Source organism: Hypanus sabinus, chromosome 4 (assembly GCF_030144855.1).
Source record: "Hypanus sabinus isolate sHypSab1 chromosome 4, sHypSab1.hap1, whole genome shotgun sequence".
Lineage (NCBI taxonomy): Eukaryota > Metazoa > Chordata > Chondrichthyes > Myliobatiformes > Dasyatidae > Hypanus > Hypanus sabinus.
This window is the reverse complement of record NC_082709.1, coordinates 87,663,695-87,684,996: the sequence shown is the minus strand read 5'-3', so window position 1 is coordinate 87,684,996 and position 21,302 is coordinate 87,663,695. Positions and strand designations below refer to the sequence as shown.

At 40.3% G+C, this 21,302-nt stretch overlaps 2 protein-coding genes across 2 annotated transcripts; both read left to right on the top strand.

Annotated features, from left to right (window-relative positions):
- Window positions 1-8,237: 8,237 nt before the first annotated feature.
- LOC132392308 (uncharacterized) lies at window positions 8,238-10,045 on the top strand. Its single transcript, XM_059966129.1, has 2 exons — window positions 8,238-9,240; window positions 9,274-10,045. The coding sequence occupies exons 1-2, from the start codon at window positions 8,936-8,938 to the stop codon at window positions 9,887-9,889; spliced, it is 921 nt and encodes a 306-aa protein (XP_059822112.1). The 5' UTR covers window positions 8,238-8,935; the 3' UTR covers window positions 9,890-10,045.
- Window positions 10,046-11,287: 1,242 nt separating this feature from the next.
- On the top strand, window positions 11,288-12,714 carry LOC132392307 (uncharacterized). The gene is made up of 2 exons (XM_059966128.1): window positions 11,288-11,678; window positions 11,712-12,714. The coding sequence occupies exons 1-2, from the start codon at window positions 11,374-11,376 to the stop codon at window positions 12,325-12,327; spliced, it is 921 nt and encodes a 306-aa protein (XP_059822111.1). The 5' UTR covers window positions 11,288-11,373; the 3' UTR covers window positions 12,328-12,714.
- The last annotated feature ends 8,588 nt before the right edge of the window (window positions 12,715-21,302 follow it).

The window sequence follows — 21,302 nt, the reverse complement described above, 5'->3', positions numbered from 1 at the left end:
ACAATTACCAGGTTGAGGAACAGTTATTACCCTACAATCACCAGTTTCAGTAACATTTATTATCCTACAATCACCAGGTTCAGGTACATTTATTAACGTACAATTACCAGGTTCAGGAACAGTTATTACCCTACAGTCACCAGGTTCAGGAACAGTTATTACCCTACAATGACCAGGTTCAGGAACAGTTATTACCCTACAACCACCAGGTTCAGGAACAGTTAATACCCTAAAATCACCAGGTTCAGGGACAGTTGATACCCTTCAATTAACAGGTTCAGGAACATTTATTACCCTACAATTACCAGGATCAGGTGCAGTTATTACCCTACAATCACCAGGTATCGGGACAGTTATTACCCTACAATCACCATGTTCAGGAACTGTTATTACCCTACAGTCTCAAGGTTCAGGTACAGTTATTACGATACAATCATCAAGATCAGGAACTGTTTTTTACCTACAATTACAACGGTCAGTAACAGTTATTAACCTACAACCACCAAGATCAGGATAAGTTATTACCCTACAATCACCAGCATCAGGAACAGTTGTTTCCCTATAATTAACAGGTTCAGGAACTGTTATTACCCTACAATCACCTGTTTAAGGAACAGTTATTACCCTACAATCGACAGATTCAGAAACAGTTATGACCCTACAATCACCAGGTTCAGAAACAGTTATTACCCTACAATGACCAGGTTCAGGATCAGTTATTACACTACAATCTCAAGGTTCAGGTACAGTTATTACGATACAATCATCAAGATCAGGAACTGTTATTTCCCTACAATTACCACGTTCAGTAACTTTTATTACGCGACAACCACCAAGATCAGGATAAGTTATTACCCTACAATCACCAGGTTCATGAACAGTTGTTTCCCTATAATTAACAGGTTCAGGAACTGTTATTACCCAACAATCGACAGATTCAGGAACAGTTATAACACTACAATCACCAGGTTCAGGAACAGTTATTACCCTATAATCACCAGGTTCAGGGACAGTTGTTACCCTACAATTACCAGGTTCAGGTACGGTTATTACACTACAATCAACAGGTACAGGGTCAGTTATTACCCTACAATCACCAGGTTCAGGAACAGTTGATACCCTACAATCACCAGGTTCAGGAACAGTTATTACCCTACAGTCACCAGGTTCAGGAACAGTTATTACCCTACAATGACCAGGTTCAGGAACAGTTATTACCCTACAACCACCAGGTTCAGGAACAGTTAATACCCTAAAATCACCAGGTTCAGGGACAGTTGATACCCTTCAATTAACAGGTTCAGGAACATTTATTACCCTACAATTACCAGGATCAGGTTCAGTTATTACCCTACAATCACCAGGTATCGGGACAGTTATTACCCTACAATCACCATGTTCAGGAACTGTTATTACCCTACAGTCTCAAGGTTCAGTTACAGTTATTACGATACAATCATCAAGATCAGGAACTGTTTTTTACCTACAATTACAACGGTCAGTAACAGTTATTACCCTACAACCACCAAGATCAGGATAAGTTATTACCTACAATCACCAGCATCAGGAACAGTTGTTTCCCTATAATTAACAGGTTCAGGAACTGTTATTACCCTACAATCACCTGTTTAAGGAACAGTTATTACCCTACAATCGACAGATTCAGAAACAGTTATGACCCTACAATCACCAGGTTCAGAAACAGTTATTACCCTACAATGACCAGGTTCAGGATCAGTTATTACACTTCAATCTCAAGGTTCAGGTACAGTTATTACGATACAATCATCAAGATCAGGAACTGTTATTTCCCTACAATTACCACGTTCAGTAACTTTTATTACGCGACAACCACCAAGATCAGGATAAGTTATTACCCTACAATCACCAGGTTCATGAACAGTTGTTTCCCTATAATTAACAGGTTCAGGAACTGTTATTACCCTACAATCACCTGTTTCAGGAACAGTTATTACCCAACAATCGACAGATTCAGGAACAGTTATAACACTACAATCACCAGGTTCAGGATCAGTTATTACCCTATAATCACCAGGTTGAGGAACAGTTATTACCCTACAACCACCAATTCAGGAAAAGTTATTACCTTACAATCACCAGGTTCCGGAAAAGTTATTACCCAACAGTCACCAGGTTCAAGAACATTTATTACCCGACAATTACCAGGTTCAGGTACGGTTATTACCCTACAATCAACAGGTACAGGGACAGTTATTACCCTACAATCACCATGTTCTGGAACAGTTATTACCCTACAAACTCCCGGTTCAGCATCAGCTATTACCCTACAATCACCAGGTTCAGGGACAGTTGTTACCCTTGAATTAACAGGTTGAGGAACAGTTTTTACCCTACAATTACCAGGTTCAGAAACAGTTAGTACCCTACAATCACCAGTTTCAGGAACGGTTATTACCCTACAATCACCAGGTTCAGGAATAATTATTATCCTACAATTACCAGGTTCAGGAACAGTTATTACCATACTATCACGAGGTTCAGGAACAGTTGTTACCCTTGAATTAACAGGTTCAGGAACAGTTATTACCATACTACCACGAGTTTCAGGAACAGTTGTTTCTCTACAATCACTAGTTCAGGAACAGTTGTTACCCTAAAATCACCAGGTATAGGGACAGTTATTACCCAACAATCACCATGTTCAGGAACAGTTATTACCCTACAATCTCAAGGTTCAGGTACAGTTATTACGATACAATCATCAAGTTCAGGAACTGTTATTTCCCTACAATTACAACGTTCAGTAACAGTTATTACGCTACGACCACCAAGATCAGGATAAGTTATTACCCTACATTCACCAGGTTCAACAACAGTTGTTTCCCTATAATTAACAGGTTCAGGAACTGTTATTACCCTACATTCACCTGTTTAAGGAACAGTTATTACCCTACAATCGACAGATTCAGGAACAGTTATGACACTACAATCACCAGGTTCAGAAACAGTTATTACCCTACAATGACCAGGTTCAGGTCCATTTATTACCGTACAATTACCAGGTTGAGGAACAGTTATTACCCTACAATCACCAGTTTCAGTAACATTTATTATCCTACAATCACCAGGTTCAGGTACATTTATTAACGTACAATTACCAGGTTCAGGAACAGTTATTACCCTACAGTCACCAGGTTCAGGAACAGTTATTACCCTACAATGACCAGGTTCAGGAACAGTTATTACCCTACAACCACCAGGTTCAGGAACAGTTAATACCCTAAAATCACCAGGTTCAGGGACAGTTGATACCCTTCAATTAACGGGTTCAGGAACATTTATTACCCTACAATTACCAGGATCAGGTTCAGTTATTACCCTACAATCACCAGGTATCGGGACAGTTATTACCCTACAATCACCATGTTCAGGAACTGTTATTACCCTACAGTCTCAAGGTTCAGGTACAGTTATTACGATACAATCATCAAGATCACGAACTGTTTTTTACCTACAATTACAACGGTCAGTAACAGTTATTACCCTACAACCACCAAGATCAGGATAAGTTATTACCTACAATCACCAGCATCAGGAACAGTTGTTTCCCTATAATTAACAGGTTCAGGAACTGTTATTACCCTACAATCACCTGTTTAAGGAACAGTTATTACCCTACAATCGACAGATTCAGAAACAGTTATGACCCTACAATCACCAGGTTCAGAAACAGTTATTACCCTACAATGACCAGGTTCAGGATCAGTTATTACACTTCAATCTCAAGGTTCAGGTACAGTTATTACGATACAATCATCAAGATCAGGAACTGTTATTTCCCTACAATTACCACGTTCAGTAACTTTTATTACGCGACAACCACCAAGATCAGGATAAGTTATTACCCTACAATCACCAGGTTCATGAACAGTTGTTTCCCTATAATTAACAGGTTCAGGAACTGTTATTACCCTACAATCACCTGTTTCAGGAACAGTTATTACCCAACAATCGACAGATTCAGGAACAGTTATAACACTACAATCACCAGGTTCAGGATCAGTTATTACCCTATAATCACCAGGTTGAGGAACAGTTATTACCCTACAACCACCAATTCAGGAAAAGTTATTACCTTACAATCACCAGGTTCCGGAAAAGTTATTACCCAACAGTCACCAGGTTCAAGAACATTTATTACCCGACAATTACCAGGTTCAGGTACGGTTATTACCCTACAATCAACAGGTACAGGGACAGTTATTACCCTACAATCACCATGTTCTGGAACAGTTATTACCCTACAAACTCCCGGTTCAGCATCAGCTATTACCCTACAATCACCAGGTTCAGGGACAGTTGTTACCCTTGAATTAACAGGTTGAGGAACAGTTTTTACCCTACAATTACCAGGTTCAGAAACAGTTAGTACCCTACAATCACCAGTTTCAGGAACGGTTATTACCCTACAATCACCAGGTTCAGGAATAATTATTATCCTACAATTACCAGGTTCAGGAACAGTTATTACCATACTATCACGAGGTTCAGGAACAGTTGTTACCCTTGAATTAACAGGTTCAGGAACAGTTATTACCATACTACCACGAGTTTCAGGAACAGTTGTTTCTCTACAATCACTAGTTCAGGAACAGTTGTTACCCTAAAATCACCAGGTATAGGGACAGTTATTACCCAACAATCACCATGTTCAGGAACAGTTATTACCCTACAATCTCAAGGTTCAGGTACAGTTATTACGATACAATCATCAAGTTCAGGAACTGTTATTTCCCTACAATTACAACGTTCAGTAACAGTTATTACGCTACGACCACCAAGATCAGGATAAGTTATTACCCTACATTCACCAGGTTCAACAACAGTTGTTTCCCTATAATTAACAGGTTCAGGAACTGTTATTACCCTACATTCACCTGTTTAAGGAACAGTTATTACCCTACAATCGACAGATTCAGGAACAGTTATGACACTACAATCACCAGGTTCAGAAACAGTTATTACCCTACAATGACCAGGTTCAGGTACATTTATTACCGTACAATTACCAGGTTGAGGAACAGTTATTACCCTACAATCACCAGTTTCAGTAACATTTATTATCCTACAATCACCAGGTTCAGGTACATTTATTAACGTACAATTACCAGGTTCAGGAACAGTTATTACCCTACAGTCACCAGGTTCAGGAACAGTTATTACCCTACAATGACCAGGTTCAGGAACAGTTATTACCCTACAACCACCAGGTTCAGGAACAGTTAATACCCTAAAATCACCAGGTTCAGGGACAGTTGATACCCTTCAATTAACAGGTTCAGGAACATTTATTACCCTACAATTACCAGGATCAGGTTCAGTTATTACCCTACAATCACCAGGTATCGGGACAGTTATTACCCTACAATCACCATGTTCAGGAACTGTTATTACCCTACAGTCTCAAGGTTCAGGTACAGTTATTACGATACAATCATCAAGATCAGGAACTGTTTTTTACCTACAATTACAACGGTCAGTAACAGTTATTACCCTACAACCACCAAGATCAGGATAAGTTATTACCTACAATCACCAGCATCAGGAACAGTTGTTTCCCTATAATTAACAGGTTCAGGAACTGTTATTACCCTACAATCACCTGTTTAAGGAACAGTTATTACCCTACAATCGACAGATTCAGAAACAGTTATGACCCTACAATCACCAGTTTCAGAAACAGTTATTACCCTACAATGACCAGGTTCAGGATCAGTTATTACACTTCAATCTCAAGGTTCAGGTACAGTTATTACGATACAATCATCAAGATCAGGAACTGTTATTTCCCTACAATTACCACGTTCAGTAACTTTTATTACGCGACAACCACCAAGATCAGGATAAGTTATTACCCTACAATCACCAGGTTCATGAACAGTTGTTTCCCTATAATTAACAGGTTCAGGAACTGTTATTACCCTACAATCACCTGTTTCAGGAACAGTTATTACCCAACAATCGACAGATTCAGGAACAGTTATAACACTACAATCACCAGGTTCAGTATCAGTTATTACCCTATAATCACCAGGTTGAGGAACAGTTATTACCCTACAACCACCAATTCAGGAAAAGTTATTACCTTACAATCACCAGGTTCAGGAAAAGTTATTACCCAACAGTCACCAGGTTCAAGAACATTTATTACCCGACAATTACCAGGTTCAGGTACGGTTATTACCCTACAATCAACAGGTACAGGGACAGTTATTACCCTACAATCACCATGTTCTGGAACAGTTATTACCCTACAAACTCCCGGTTCAGCATCAGCTATTACCCTACAATCACCAGGTTCAGGGACAGTTGTTACCCTTGAATTAACAGGTTCAGGAACAGTTTTTACCCTACAATTACCAGGTTCAGAAACAGTTAGTACCCTACAATCACCAGTTTCAGGAACGGTTATTACCCTACAATCACCAGGTTCAGGAATAATTATTATCCTACAATTACCAGGTTCAGGAACAGTTATTACCATACTATCACGAGGTTCAGGAACAGTTGTTACCCTTGAATTAACAGGTTCAGGAACAGTTATTACCATACTACCACGAGTTTCAGGAACAGTTGTTTCTCTACAATCACTAGTTCAGGAACAGTTGTTACTCTACAATCACCAGGTTCAGGAAATGTTGTTACCCTAGAATCACCAGGTGCAGAAACAGGTATTATACTACAACCGCCAGGTTCAGGAACATTTATTATCCTACAATTACCAGGTTCAGGTACATTTATTACCCTACAATCACCAGTGTCAGGAATAATTATTATTCTACAATTACCAGGTTCAGGTACAGATAATACCCTACAATCACCAGGTATAGGGACAGTTGTTACCCTACAATCTCCAGGTTCAGGTACAGTTATTACAATACAACCACCAGGATCAGGATAAGTTATTACCCTACAGTCACCGGGTTCAGGAACAGTTGTTATATTACAATTAAGAGGTTCAGGAACATTTATTTCCCTACAATCACCAGGTTCAGGAACAGTTATTAGCCGAGAACCGCCAGGTTCAGGAACAGTTATTACCCTACAATCACCAGGTTCAGGAACAATTATTATCCTACAATTACCAGGTTCAGGAACAGATATTACCCTACAATCACAAGGGTCAGGAATAGTTGTTACGCTACAATCACCAGTTTAGATACAGTTGTTAACCTACAATCACCAGGTTCAGGAACAGTTGATACCCTACAATCAGCAGGTTCAGGAACAGTTATTACCCTACAGTCACCAGGTTCAGGGACAGTTGATACCCTTGAATTAACAGGTTCAGGAACAGTTATTACCCTACAATTACCAGGTTCAGGAACAGTTATTACCCTACAATCACCAGGTTCAGGAACAGTTGATACCCTACAATCACCAGGTTCAGGAACAGTTATTACCCAGCAGTCACCAGGTTCAGGAACAGTTAGTACCCTACAATGACGATGTTCAGGAACAGTTATTACCCTACAACCACCAGGTTCAGGAACAGTTATTAGCCGAGAACCTCCAGGTTCAGGAACTGTTATTACACTACAATCACCTGTTTCAGGAACAGTTATTACCTTACAATCGACAGGTTCAGGAACATTTATGACACTACAATCACCAGGTTCAGGAACAGTTAGTACCCTACACTGACCAGGTTCAGGAACATTTATTACCCTACAACCACCAGGTTCAGGAACAGTTAGTACCCTAAAATCACCAGGTTCAGGGACAATTGATACCCTTCAATTAACAGGTTCAGGAACATTTATTACCCTACAATTACCAGGTTCAGGTACAGTTATTACCCTAAAATCACCAGGTATAGGGACAGTTATTACCCAACAATCACCATGTTCAGGAACAGTTATTACCCTACAATCTCAAGGTTCAGGTACAGTTATTACGATACAATCATCAAGTTCAGGAACTGTTATTTCCCTACAATTACAACGTTCAGTAACAGTTATTACGCTACGACCACCAAGATCAGGATAAGTTATTACCCTACATTCACCAGGTTCAACAACAGTTGTTTCCCTATAATTAACAGGTTCAGGAACTGTTATTACCCTACATTCACCTGTTTAAGGAACAGTTATTACCCTACAATCGACAGATTCAGGAACAGTTATGACACTAAAATCACCAGGTTCAGAAACAGTTATTACCCTACAATGACCAGGTTCAGGTACATTTATTACCGTACAATTACCAGGTTGAGGAACAGTTATTACCCTACAATCACCAGTTTCAGTAACATTTATTATCCTACAATCACCAGGTTCAGGTACATTTATTAACGTACAATTACCAGGTTCAGGAACAGTTATTACCCTACAGTCACCAGGTTCAGGAACAGTTATTACCCTACAATGACCAGGTTCAGGAACAGTTATTACCCTACAACCACCAGGTTCAGGAACAGTTAATACCCTAAAATCACCAGGTTCAGGGACAGTTGATACCCTTCAATTAACAGGTTCAGGAACATTTATTACCCTACAATTACCAGGATCAGGTTCAGTTATTACCCTACAATCACCAGGTATCGGGACAGTTATTACCCTACAATCACCATGTTCAGGAACTGTTATTACCCTACAGTCTCAAGGTTCAGGTACAGTTATTACGATACAATCATCAAGATCAGGAACTGTTTTTTACCTACAATTACAACGGTCAGTAACAGTTATTACCCTACAACCACCAAGATCAGGATAAGTTATTACCTACAATCACCAGCATCAGGAACAGTTGTTTCCCTATAATTAACAGGTTCAGGAACTGTTATTACCCTACAATCACCTGTTTAAGGAACAGTTATTACCCTACAATCGACAGATTCAGAAACAGTTATGACCCTACAATCACCAGGTTCAGAAACAGTTATTACCCTACAATGACCAGGTTCAGGATCAGTTATTACACTACAATCTCAAGGTTCAGGTACAGTTATTACGATACAATCATCAAGATCAGGAACTGTTATTTCCCTACAATTACCACGTTCAGTAACTTTTATTACGCGACAACCACCAAGATCAGGATAAGTTATTACCCTACAATCACCAGGTTCATGAACAGTTGTTTCCCTATAATTAACAGGTTCAGGAACTGTTATTACCCTACAATCACCTGTTTCAGGAACAGTTATTACCCAACAATCGACAGATTCAGGAACAGTTATAACACTACAATCACCAGGTTCAGGATCAGTTATTACCCTATAATCACCAGGTTGAGGAACAGTTATTACCCTACAACCACCAATTCAGGAAAAGTTATTACCTTACAATCACCAGGTTCAGGAAAAGTTATTACCCAACAGTCACCAGGTTCAAGAACATTTATTACCCGACAATTACCAGGTTCAGGTACGGTTATTACCCTACAATCAACAGGTACAGGGACAGTTATTACCCTACAATCACCATGTTCTGGAACAGTTATTACCCTACAAACTCCCGGTTCAGCATCAGCTATTACCCTACAATCACCAGGTTCAGGGACAGTTGTTACCCTTGAATTAACAGGTTCAGGAACAGTTTTTACCCTACAATTACCAGGTTCAGAAACAGTTAGTACCCTACAATCACCAGTTTCAGGAACGGTTATTACCCTACAATCACCAGGTTCAGGAATAATTATTATCCTACAATTACCAGGTTCAGGAACAGTTATTACCATACTATCACGAGGTTCAGGAACAGTTGTTACCCTTGAATTAACAGGTTCAGGAACAGTTATTACCATACTACCACGAGTTTCAGGAACAGTTGTTTCTCTACAATCACTAGTTCAGGAACAGTTGTTACTCTACAATCACCAGGTTCAGGAAAAGTTGTTACCCTAGAATCACCAGGTGCAGAAACAGGTATTATACTACAACCGCCAGGTTCAGGAACATTTATTATCCTACAATTACCAGGTTCAGGTACATTTATTACCCTACAATCACCAGTTTCAGGAATAATTATTATTCTACAATTACCAGGTTCAGGTACAGATAATACCCTACAATCACCAGGTATAGGGACAGTTGTTACCCTACAATCTCCAGGTTCAGGTACAGTTATTACAATACAACCACCAGGATCAGGATAAGTTATTACCCTACAGTCACCGGGTTCAGGAACAGTTGTTATATTACAATTAAGAGGTTTAGGAACATTTATTTCCCTACAATCACCAGGTTCAGGAACAGTTATTAGCCGAGAACCGCCAGGTTCAGGAACAGTTATTACCCTACAATCACCAGGTTCAGGAACAATTATTATCCTACAATTACCAGGTTCAGGAACAGATATTACCCTACAATCACAAGGGTCAGGAATAGTTGTTACGCTACAATCACCAGTTTAGATACAGTTGTTAACCTACAATCACCAGGTTCAGGAACAGTTGATACCCTACAATCAGCAGGTTCAGGAACAGTTATTACCCTACAGTCACCAGGTTCAGGGACAGTTGATACCCTTCAATTAACAGGTTCAGGAACATTTATTACCCTACAATTACCAGGATCAGGTTCAGTTATTACCCTACAATCACCAGGTTCAGAAACCGTTATTACCCTACAATCACCATGTTCAGGAACTGTTATTACCCTACAGTCTCAAGGTTCAGGTACAGTTATTACGATACAATCATCAAGATCAGGAACTGTTTTTTACCTACAATTACAACGGTCAGTAACAGTTATTACCCTACAACCACCAAGATCAGGATAAGTTATTACCCTACAATCACCAGGTTCATGAACAGTTGTTTCCCTATAATTAACAGGTTCAGGAACTGTTATTACCCTACAATCACCTGTTTCAGGAACAGTTATTACCCTACAACCACCAGGTTCAGGAACAGTTAATACCCTAAAATCACCAGGTTCAGGGACAGTTGATACCCTTCAATTAACAGGTTCAGGAACATTTATTACCCTACAATTACCAGGATCAGGTTCAGTTATTACCCTACAATCACCAGGTATCGGGACAGTTATTACCCTACAATCACCATGTTCAGGAACTGTTATTACCCTACAGTCTCAAGGTTCAGGTACAGTTATTACGATACAATCATCAAGATCAGGAACTGTTTTTTACCTACAATTACAACGGTCAGTAACAGTTATAACCCTACAACCACCAAGATCAGGATAAGTTATTACCTACAATCACCAGCATCAGGAACAGTTGTTTCCCTATAATTAACAGGTTCAGGAACTGTTATTACCCTACAATCACCTGTTTAAGGAACAGTTATTACCCTACAATCGACAGATTCAGAAACAGTTATGACCCTACAATCACCAGGTTCAGAAACAGTTATTACCCTACAATGACCAGGTTCAGGATCAGTTATTACACTACAATCTCAAGGTTCAGGTACAGTTATTACGATACAATCATCAAGATCAGGAACTGTTATTTCCCTACAATTACCACGTTCAGTAACTTTTATTACGCGACAACCACCAAGATCAGGATAAGTTATTACCCTACAATCACCAGGTTCATGAACAGTTGTTTCCCTATAATTAACAGGTTCAGGAACTGTTATTACCCTACAATCACCTGTTTCAGGAACAGTTATTACCCAACAATCGACAGATTCAGGAACAGTTATAACACTACAATCACCAGGTTCAGGATCAGTTATTACCCTATAATCACCAGGTTGAGGAACAGTTATTACCCTACAACCACCAATTCAGGAAAAGTTATTACCTTACAATCACCAGGTTCAGGAAAAGTTATTACCCAACAGTCACCAGGTTCAAGAACATTTATTACCCGACAATTACCAGGTTCAGGTACGGTTATTACCCTACAATCAACAGGTACAGGGACAGTTATTACCCTACAATCACCATGTTCTGGAACAGTTATTACCCTACAAACTCCCGGTTCAGCATCAGCTATTACCCTACAATCACCAGGTTCAGGGACAGTTGTTACCCTTGAATTAACAGGTTCAGGAACAGTTTTTACCCTACAATTACCAGGTTCAGAAACAGTTAGTACCCTACAATCACCAGTTTCAGGAACGGTTATTACCCTACAATCACCAGGTTCAGGAATAATTATTATCCTACAATTACCAGGTTCAGGAACAGTTATTACCATACTATCACGAGGTTCAGGAACAGTTGTTACCCTTGAATTAACAGGTTCAGGAACAGTTATTACCATACTACCACGAGTTTCAGGAACAGTTGTTTCTCTACAATCACTAGTTCAGGAACAGTTGTTACTCTACAATCACCAGGTTCAGGAAAAGTTGTTACCCTAGAATCACCAGGTGCAGAAACAGGTATTATACTACAACCGCCAGGTTCAGGAACATTTATTATCCTACAATTACCAGGTTCAGGTACATTTATTACCCTACAATCACCAGTTTCAGGAATAATTATTATTCTACAATTACCAGGTTCAGGTACAGATAATACCCTACAATCACCAGGTATAGGGACAGTTGTTACCCTACAATCTCCAGGTTCAGGTACAGTTATTACAATACAACCACCAGGATCAGGATAAGTTATTACCCTACAGTCACCGGGTTCAGGAACAGTTGTTATATTACAATTAAGAGGTTCAGGAACATTTATTTCCCTACAATCACCAGGTTCAGGAACAGTTATTAGCCGAGAACCGCCAGGTTCAGGAACAGTTATTACCCTACAGTCACCAGGTTCAGGGACAGTTGATACCCTTCAATTAACAGGTTCAGGAACATTTATTACCCTACAATTACCAGGATCAGGTTCAGTTATTACCCTACAATCACCAGGTTCAGAAACCGTTATTACCCTACAATCACCATGTTCAGGAACTGTTATTACCCTACAGTCTCAAGGTTCAGGTACAGTTATTACGATACAATCATCAAGATCAGGAACTGTTTTTTACCTACAATTACAACGGTCAGTAACAGTTATTACCCTACAACCACCACGATCAGGATAAGTTATTACCCTACAATCACCAGGTTCATGAACAGTTGTTTCCCTATAATTAACAGGTTCAGGAACTGTTATTACCCTACAATCACCTGTTTCAGGAACAGTTATTACCCTACAACCACCAGGTTCAGGAACAGTTAATACCCTAAAATCACCAGGTTCAGGGACAGTTGATACCCTTCAATTAACAGGTTCAGGAACATTTATTATTCTACAATCACCAGTTTCAGGAACAGTTACTACCCTTCAATCACCAGGTTCAGGAACATTTATTATCCTACAATTACCAGGTTCAGGTACATTTATTACCCTACAATCACCAGTTTCAGGAATAATTATTATTCTACAATTACAAGGCTCAGGTACAGATAATACCCTACAATCACCAGGTATAGGGACAGTTGTTACCCTACAATCTCCAGGTTCAGGTACAGTTATTACAATACAACCACCAGGATCAGGATAAGTTATTACCCTACAGTCACCGGGTTCAGGAACAGTTGTTATATTACAATTAAGAGGTTCAGGAACATTTATTTCCCTACAATCACCAGGTTCAGGAACAGTTATTAGCCGAGAACCGCCAGGTTCAGGAACAGTTATTACCCTACAATCACCAGGTTCAGGAACAATTATTATCCTACAATTACCAGGTTCAGGAACAGATATTACCCTACAATCACAAGGGTCAGGAATAGTTGTTACGCTACAATCATCAGTTTAGGTACAGTTGTTAACCTGCAATCACCAGGTTCAGGAAAAGTTGGTACCCTACAATTACCAGGTTCAGGTACAATTATTACCCTACAATCACCAGGGATAGGGATAGTTATTACCCTAGAGTCACCAGGTTCAGGAACAGTTATTACCCTACAATGACCAGGTTCAGGAACTGATATTACCCTACAATCACCAGGTTCAGGAACAGTTATTACCCTACAATGACAAGGTTCAGGAACTGATATTACCCTACAATCACCAGGTTCAGCATCAGTTATTACCCTACAATGACCAGGTTCAGGGACAGTTGTTACCCTTCAATTAACAGGTTCAGGAACATTTATTACCCTACAATTACCAGGTTCAGGTACGGTTATTACCCTACAATCAACAGGTACAGGGTCAGTTATTACCCTACAATCACCGGGTTCAGGAACAGTTGATACCCTACAATCACCAGGTTCAGGAACAGTTATTACCCTACAGTCACCAGGTTCAGGAACAGTTATTACCCTACAATCTCCAGGTTCAGCATCATTTATTACCCTACAATCACCAGGTTCAGGGACAGTTGTTGCCCTTGAATTAACAGGTTCAGGAACAGTTATTACCCTACAATTACCAGGTTCAGGAACAGATATTACCCTGCAGTCACCAGGTTCAGGAACAGTTAGTACCCTACAATGACCAGGTTCAGGAACAGTTATTACCCTACAACCACCAGGTTCAGGAACAGTTATTAGCCGAGAACCTCCAGTTTCAGGAACTGTTATTACACTACAATCACCTGTTTCAGGAACAGTTATTACCTTACAATCGACAGGTTCAGGAACAGTTATGACACTACAATCACCAGGTTCAGGAACAGTTAGTACCCTACAATGACCAGGTTCAGGAACAGTTATTACCCTACAACCACCAGGTTCAGGAAGAGTTAGTACCCTAAAATCACCAGGTTCAGGGACAGTTGATACCCTTCAATTAACAGGTTCAGGAACATTTATTACCCTACAATTACCAGGTTCAGGTACTGTTATTACCCTAAAATCACCAGGTATAGGGACAGTTATTGCCCAACAATCACCATGTTCAGGAACAGTTATTACCCTACAATCTCAAGGTTCAGGTACAGTTATTACGATACAATCATCAAGTTCAGGAACTGTTATTTCCCTACAATTACAACGTTCAGTAACAGTTATTACGCAACAACCACCAAGATCAGGATAAGTTATTACCCTACAATCACCAGGTTCAGCAACAGTTGTTTCCCTATAATTAACAGCTTCAGGAACTGTTATTACCCTACAATCACCTGTTTAAGGAACAGTTATTACCCTACAATCGACAGATTCAGGAACAGTTATGACACTACAATCACCAGGTTCAGAAACAGATATTACCCTACAATGACCAGGTTCAGGATCAGTTATTACCCTACAATCTCCAGGTTCAGGTATAGTTATTACGATACAATCATCAAGTTCAGGAACTGTTATTACCCTACAACCCCCAGGTTCAGGAACAGTTATTACCCTACAATCACCAGGTTCAGGAACATTTGATACCCTACAATCACCAGGTTCAGGAACAGTTATTACCCCACAGTCACCAGGTTCAGGAACTGTTATTACCCTACAATGACCAGGTTCAGGGACAGTTGTTATCCTTCAAATAACAGTTTCAGGAACATTTGATACCCTACAATCACAAGGTTCAGGAACAGTTATTACCCCACAGTCACCAGGTTCAGGAACTGTTATTACCCTCCAAACCCCAGGTTTAGGAACAGTTATTCCCCTAAAATCACGAGGTTCAGCATCAGTTATTACCCTACAATCACCAGATTCAGGGACAGTTGTTATCCTTCAAATAACAGGTTCAGGAACATTTATTACCCTACAATTACCAGGTTCAGGTACGGTCATTACCCTACAATCAACAGGTACTGGGACAGTTATTACCCTATAATCACCATGTTCAGGAACAGTTATTACCCTACAATCTCCAGGTTCAGCATCAGCTATTACCCTACAATCACCAGGTTCAGCGACAGTTGTTACCCTTGAATTAACAGGTTCAGGAACAGTTATTACCCTACAATGACCAGGTTCAGGAACAGTTATTATCCTACAATCACCAGGTTCAGGAACAGTTGATACCCTACAATCACCAGGTTCAGGAACAGTTATTACCCTACAGTCACCAGGTTCAGGATCAGTTAGTACCCTACAATGACCAGGTTCAGGAACAGTTATAAGCCGAGAACCGCCAGGTTCAGGAACAGTTATTACCCTGCAATCACCAGGTTCAATAACAATTATTACCCTACAATCACCAGGTTCAGGAACAGTTATTACCCTCCAATCAACAGGTTCAGGAACAGTTGCTACCCTACAATTAACAGGTTCAGGAACAGTTATTACCCTACAACCACCAGGTTCAGGAACAGTTATTACCCTAAAATCATCAGTTTCAGGGACAGTTGATACCCTTCAATTAACATGTTTAGGAACATTTATTACCCTACAATCACCAGTTCAGGTACCGTTGTTAACCTGCAATCACCAGGTTCAGGAAAAGTTGGTACCCTAGAATCACCAGTTGTAGGAACAGTTATTATGCTACAAACGCCAGGTTCAGTAACATTTATTACCCTACAATTACCAGGTTCAGGAACAGTTAGTACCCTACAATGACCAGGTTCAGGAACAGTTATTACCCTACAACCACCAGGTTCAGGAACAGTTATTAGCCGAGAACCTCCAGGTTCAGGAACTGTTATTACACTACAATCACCTGTTTCAGGAACAGTTATTACCCTACAATCGACAGGTTCAGGAACAGTTATTACCCTACAATCACCAAGGTAAGGAACATTTATTACACTACAATCGACAGGTTCAGGAACAGTTATGACACTACAATCACCAGGTTCAGGAACAGTTAGTACCCTACAATGACCAGGTTCAGGAACAGTTATTACCCTACAGCCACCAGGTTCAGGAACAGTTATTACCCTACAATCACCACGGATAGGGACAGTTATTACCCTACAATCTCCAGGTTCAGGTATAGTTATTACGATACAATCATCAAGTTCAGGAACTGTTATTACCCTACAACCCCCAGGTTCAGGAACAGTTATTACCCTACAATCACCAGGTTCAGGAACATTTGATACCCTACAATCACCAGGTTCAGGAACAGTTATTACCCCACAGTCACCAGGTTCAGGAACTGTTAGTACCCTACAAACCCCAGGTTTAGGAACAGTTATTCCCCTAAAATCACGAGGTTCAGCATCAGTTATTACCCTACAATCACCAGGTTCAGTGACAGTTGTTATCCTTCAAATAACAGGTTCAGGAACATTTATTACCCTACAATTACCAGGTTCAGGTACGGTCATTACCCTACAATCAACAGGTACTGGGACAGTTATTACCCTATAATCACCATGTTCAGGAACAGTTATTACCCTACAATCTCCAGGTTCAGCATCAGCTATTACCCTACAATCACCAGGTTCAGCGACAGTTGTTACCCTTGAATTAACAGGTTCAGGAACAGTTATTACCCTACAATGACCAGGTTCAGGAACAGTTATTATCCTACAATCACCAGGTTCAGGAACAGTTGATACCCTACAATCACCAGGTTCAGGAACAGTTATTACCCTACAGTCACCAGGTTCAGGAACATTTATTACCCTACAATCACCAGTTCAGGTACCGTTGTTAACCTGCAATCACCAGGTTCAGGGAAAGTTGGTACCCTAGAATCACCAGTTGTAGGAACAGTTATTATGCTACAAACGCCAGGTTCAGTAACATTTATTACCCTACAATTACCAGGATCAGGTACAGTTATTACCCTACAATCACCAGGGATAGGGACAGTTATTACCCTACAAACTCCAGGTTCAGTTATAGTTATTACGATACAATCATCACGTTCAGGAACTGTTATTACCCTACAACCACCAGGTTCAGGAACAGTTATTACCCTACAATCAGCAGGTTCAGGAACAGTTGATACCCTACAATCACCTGGTTCAGGAACAGTTATTACCCTACAGTCACCAGGTTCAGGAAAAGTTATTACCCTACAATGACCAGGCTCAAGAACTGATATTACCCTACAATCACCAGGTTCAGGAACAGTTATTACCCTAAAATCACGAGTTTCAGCATCAGTTATTACCCTACAATCACCAGGTTCAGGGACAGTTGTTACCCTTCAATTAACAGGTTCAGGAACATTTATTACCCTACAATTACCAGGTTCAGGTACGGTTATTACCCTACAATCACCAGGTTCAGGAACAGCTATTACCCTATAATCACCATGTTCAGGAACAGATATTACCCTACAATCTCCAGGTTCAGCATCAGTTATTACCCTACAATCACCAGGTTCAGCGACAGTTGTTTCCCTATAATTAACAGGTTCAGGAACTGTTATTACCCTACAATCACCTGTTTAAGGAACAGTTATTACCCTACAATCGACAGATTCAGGAACAGTTATGACACTACAATCACCAGGTTCAGAAACAGTTATTACCCTACAATGACCAGGTTCAGGATCAGTTATTACCCTACAATCTCCAGGTTCAGGTATAGTTATTACGATACAATCATCAAGTTCAGGAACTGTTATTACCCTACAACCCCCAGGTTCAGGAACAGTTATTACCCTACAATCACCAGGTTCAGGAACATTTGATACCCTACAATCACCAGGTTCAGGAACAGTTATTACCCCACAGTCACCAGGTTCAGGAACTGTTATTACCCTACAAACCACAGGTTTAGGAACAGTTATTCCCCTAAAATCACGAGGTTCAGCATCAGTTATTACCCTACAATCACCAGGTTCAGGGACAGTTGTTATCCTTCAAATAACAGGTTCAGGAACATTTATTACCCTACAATTACCAGGTTCAGGTACGGTCATTACCCTACAATCAACAGGTACTGGGACAGTTATTACCCTATAATCACCATGTTCAGGAACAGTTATTACCCTACAATCTCCAGGTTCAGCATCAGCTATTACCCTACAATCACCAGGTTCAGCGACAGTTGTTACCCTTGAATTAACAGGTTCAGGAACAGTTATTACCCTACAATGACCAGGTTCAGGAACAGTTATTATCCTACAATCACCAGGTTCAGGAACAGTTGATACCCTACAATCACCAGGTTCAGGAACAGTTATTACCCTACAGTCACCAGGTTCAGGAACAGTTAGTACCCTACAATGACCAGGTTCAGGAACAGTTATAAGCCGAGAACCGCCAGGTTCAGGAACAGTTATTACCCTGCAATCACCAGGTTCAATAACAATTATTACCCTACAATCACCAGGTTCAGGAACAGTTATTACCCTCCAATCAACAGGTTCAGGAACAGTTGCTACCCTACAATTAACAGGTTCAGGAACAGTTATTACCCTACAACCACCAGGTTCAGGAACAGTTATTACCCTAAAATCATCAGGTTCAGGGACCGTTGATACCCTTCAATTAACATGTTTAGGAACATTTATTACCCTACAATCACCAGTTCAGGTACCGTTGTTAACCTGCAATCACCAGGTTCAGGAAAAGTTGGTACCCTAGAATCACCAGTTGTAGGAACAGTTATTATGCTACAAACGCCAGGTTCAGTAACATTTATTACCCTACAATTACCAGGTTCAGGAACAGTTAGTACCCTACAATGACCAGGTTCAGGAACAGTTATTACCCTACAACCACCAGGTTCAGGAACAGTTATTAGCCGAGAACCTCCAGGTTCAGGAACTGTTATTACACTACAATCACCTGTTTCAGGAACAGTTATTACCTTACAATCGACAGGTTCAGGAACAGTTATGACACTACAATCACCAGGTTCAGGAACAGTTAGTACCCTACAATGACCAGGTTCAGGAACAGTTATTACCCTACAACCACCAGGTTCAGGAACAGTTAGTACCCTAAAATCACCAGGTTCAGGGACAGTTGATACCCTTCAGTTAACAGGTTCAGGAACATTTATTACCCTACAATCACCAGTTCAGGTACCGTTGTTAACCTGCAATCACCAGGTTCAGGGAAAGTTGGTACCCTAGAATCACCAGTTGTAGGAACAGTTATTATGCTACAAACGCCAGGTTCAGTAACATTTATTACCCTACAATTACCAGGATCAGGTACAGTTATTACCCTACAATCACCAGGGATAGGGACAGTTATTACCCTACAAACTCCAGGTTCAGGTATAGTTATTACGATACAATCATCACGTTCAGGAACTGTTATTACCCTACAACCACCAGGTTCAGGAACAGTTATTACCCTACAATCAGCAGGTTCAGGAACAGTTGATACCCTACAATCACCTGGTTCAGGAACAGTTATTACCCTACAGTCACCAGGTTCAGGAAAAGTTATTACCCTACAATGACCAGGTTCAAGAACTGATATTACCCTACAATCACCAGGTTCAGGAACAGTTATTACCCTAAAATCACGAGTTTCAGCATCAGTTATTACCCTACAATCACCAGGTTCAGGGACAGTTGTTACCCTTCATTTAACAGGTTCGGGAACATTTATTACCCTACAATTACCAGGTTCAGGTACGGTTATTACCCTACAATCACCAGGTTCAGGAACAGCTATTACCCTATAATCACCATGTTCAGGAACAGATATTACCCTACAATCTCCAGGTTCAGCATCAGCTATTACCCTACAATCACCAGGTTCAGGGTCAGTTGTTACCCTTGAATTAACAGGTTCTGGAACAGTTATTAACCTACAATCACCAGGTTCAGGAACAGTTATTGCCCTACAATCACCAGGTTCAGGGACAGTTGATACCCTTCAATTAACAGGTTCAGGAACATTTATTACCCTACAATTACCAGGTTCAGGAACAGTTATTACCCTACAGTCACCAGGTTCAGGAACAGTTATTACCCTACAATGACCTGGTTCAGGAACAGATATTACCCTACAATCACCAGGGATAGGGACAGTTATTACCCTACAATCTCCAGGTTCAGGTATAGTTATTACGATACAATCATCAAGTTTAGGAACTGTTATTACCCTACAATCACCAGGTTCAGGAACAGTTATTACCCTGCAGTCACCAGGTTCAGGAACAGTTATTACCCTACAATGACCAGGTTCAGGAACAGTTATTACCCTACAATCACCAGTTTCAGGAACAGTTATTGCCCTACAATCACCAGGTTCAGGAATAATTATTATCCTACAATTACCAGGTTCAGGTACAGTTATTACCCTACAATCACCAGGTATAGGGACAGTTATAACCCTACAATCACCAGGTTCAGGAACAGTTGTTACCCTACAATCTCCAGGTTCAGGTACAGTTATTACAATACAACCACCAGGATCAGGATAATTTATTACCCTACAATCACCAGGGATAGGGACAGTTATTACCCTACAATCTCCAGGTTCAGGTATAGTTATTACGATACAATCATCAAGTTCAGGAACTGTTATTACCCTACAATCACCAGGTTCAGGAACAGTTGATACCCTACAATC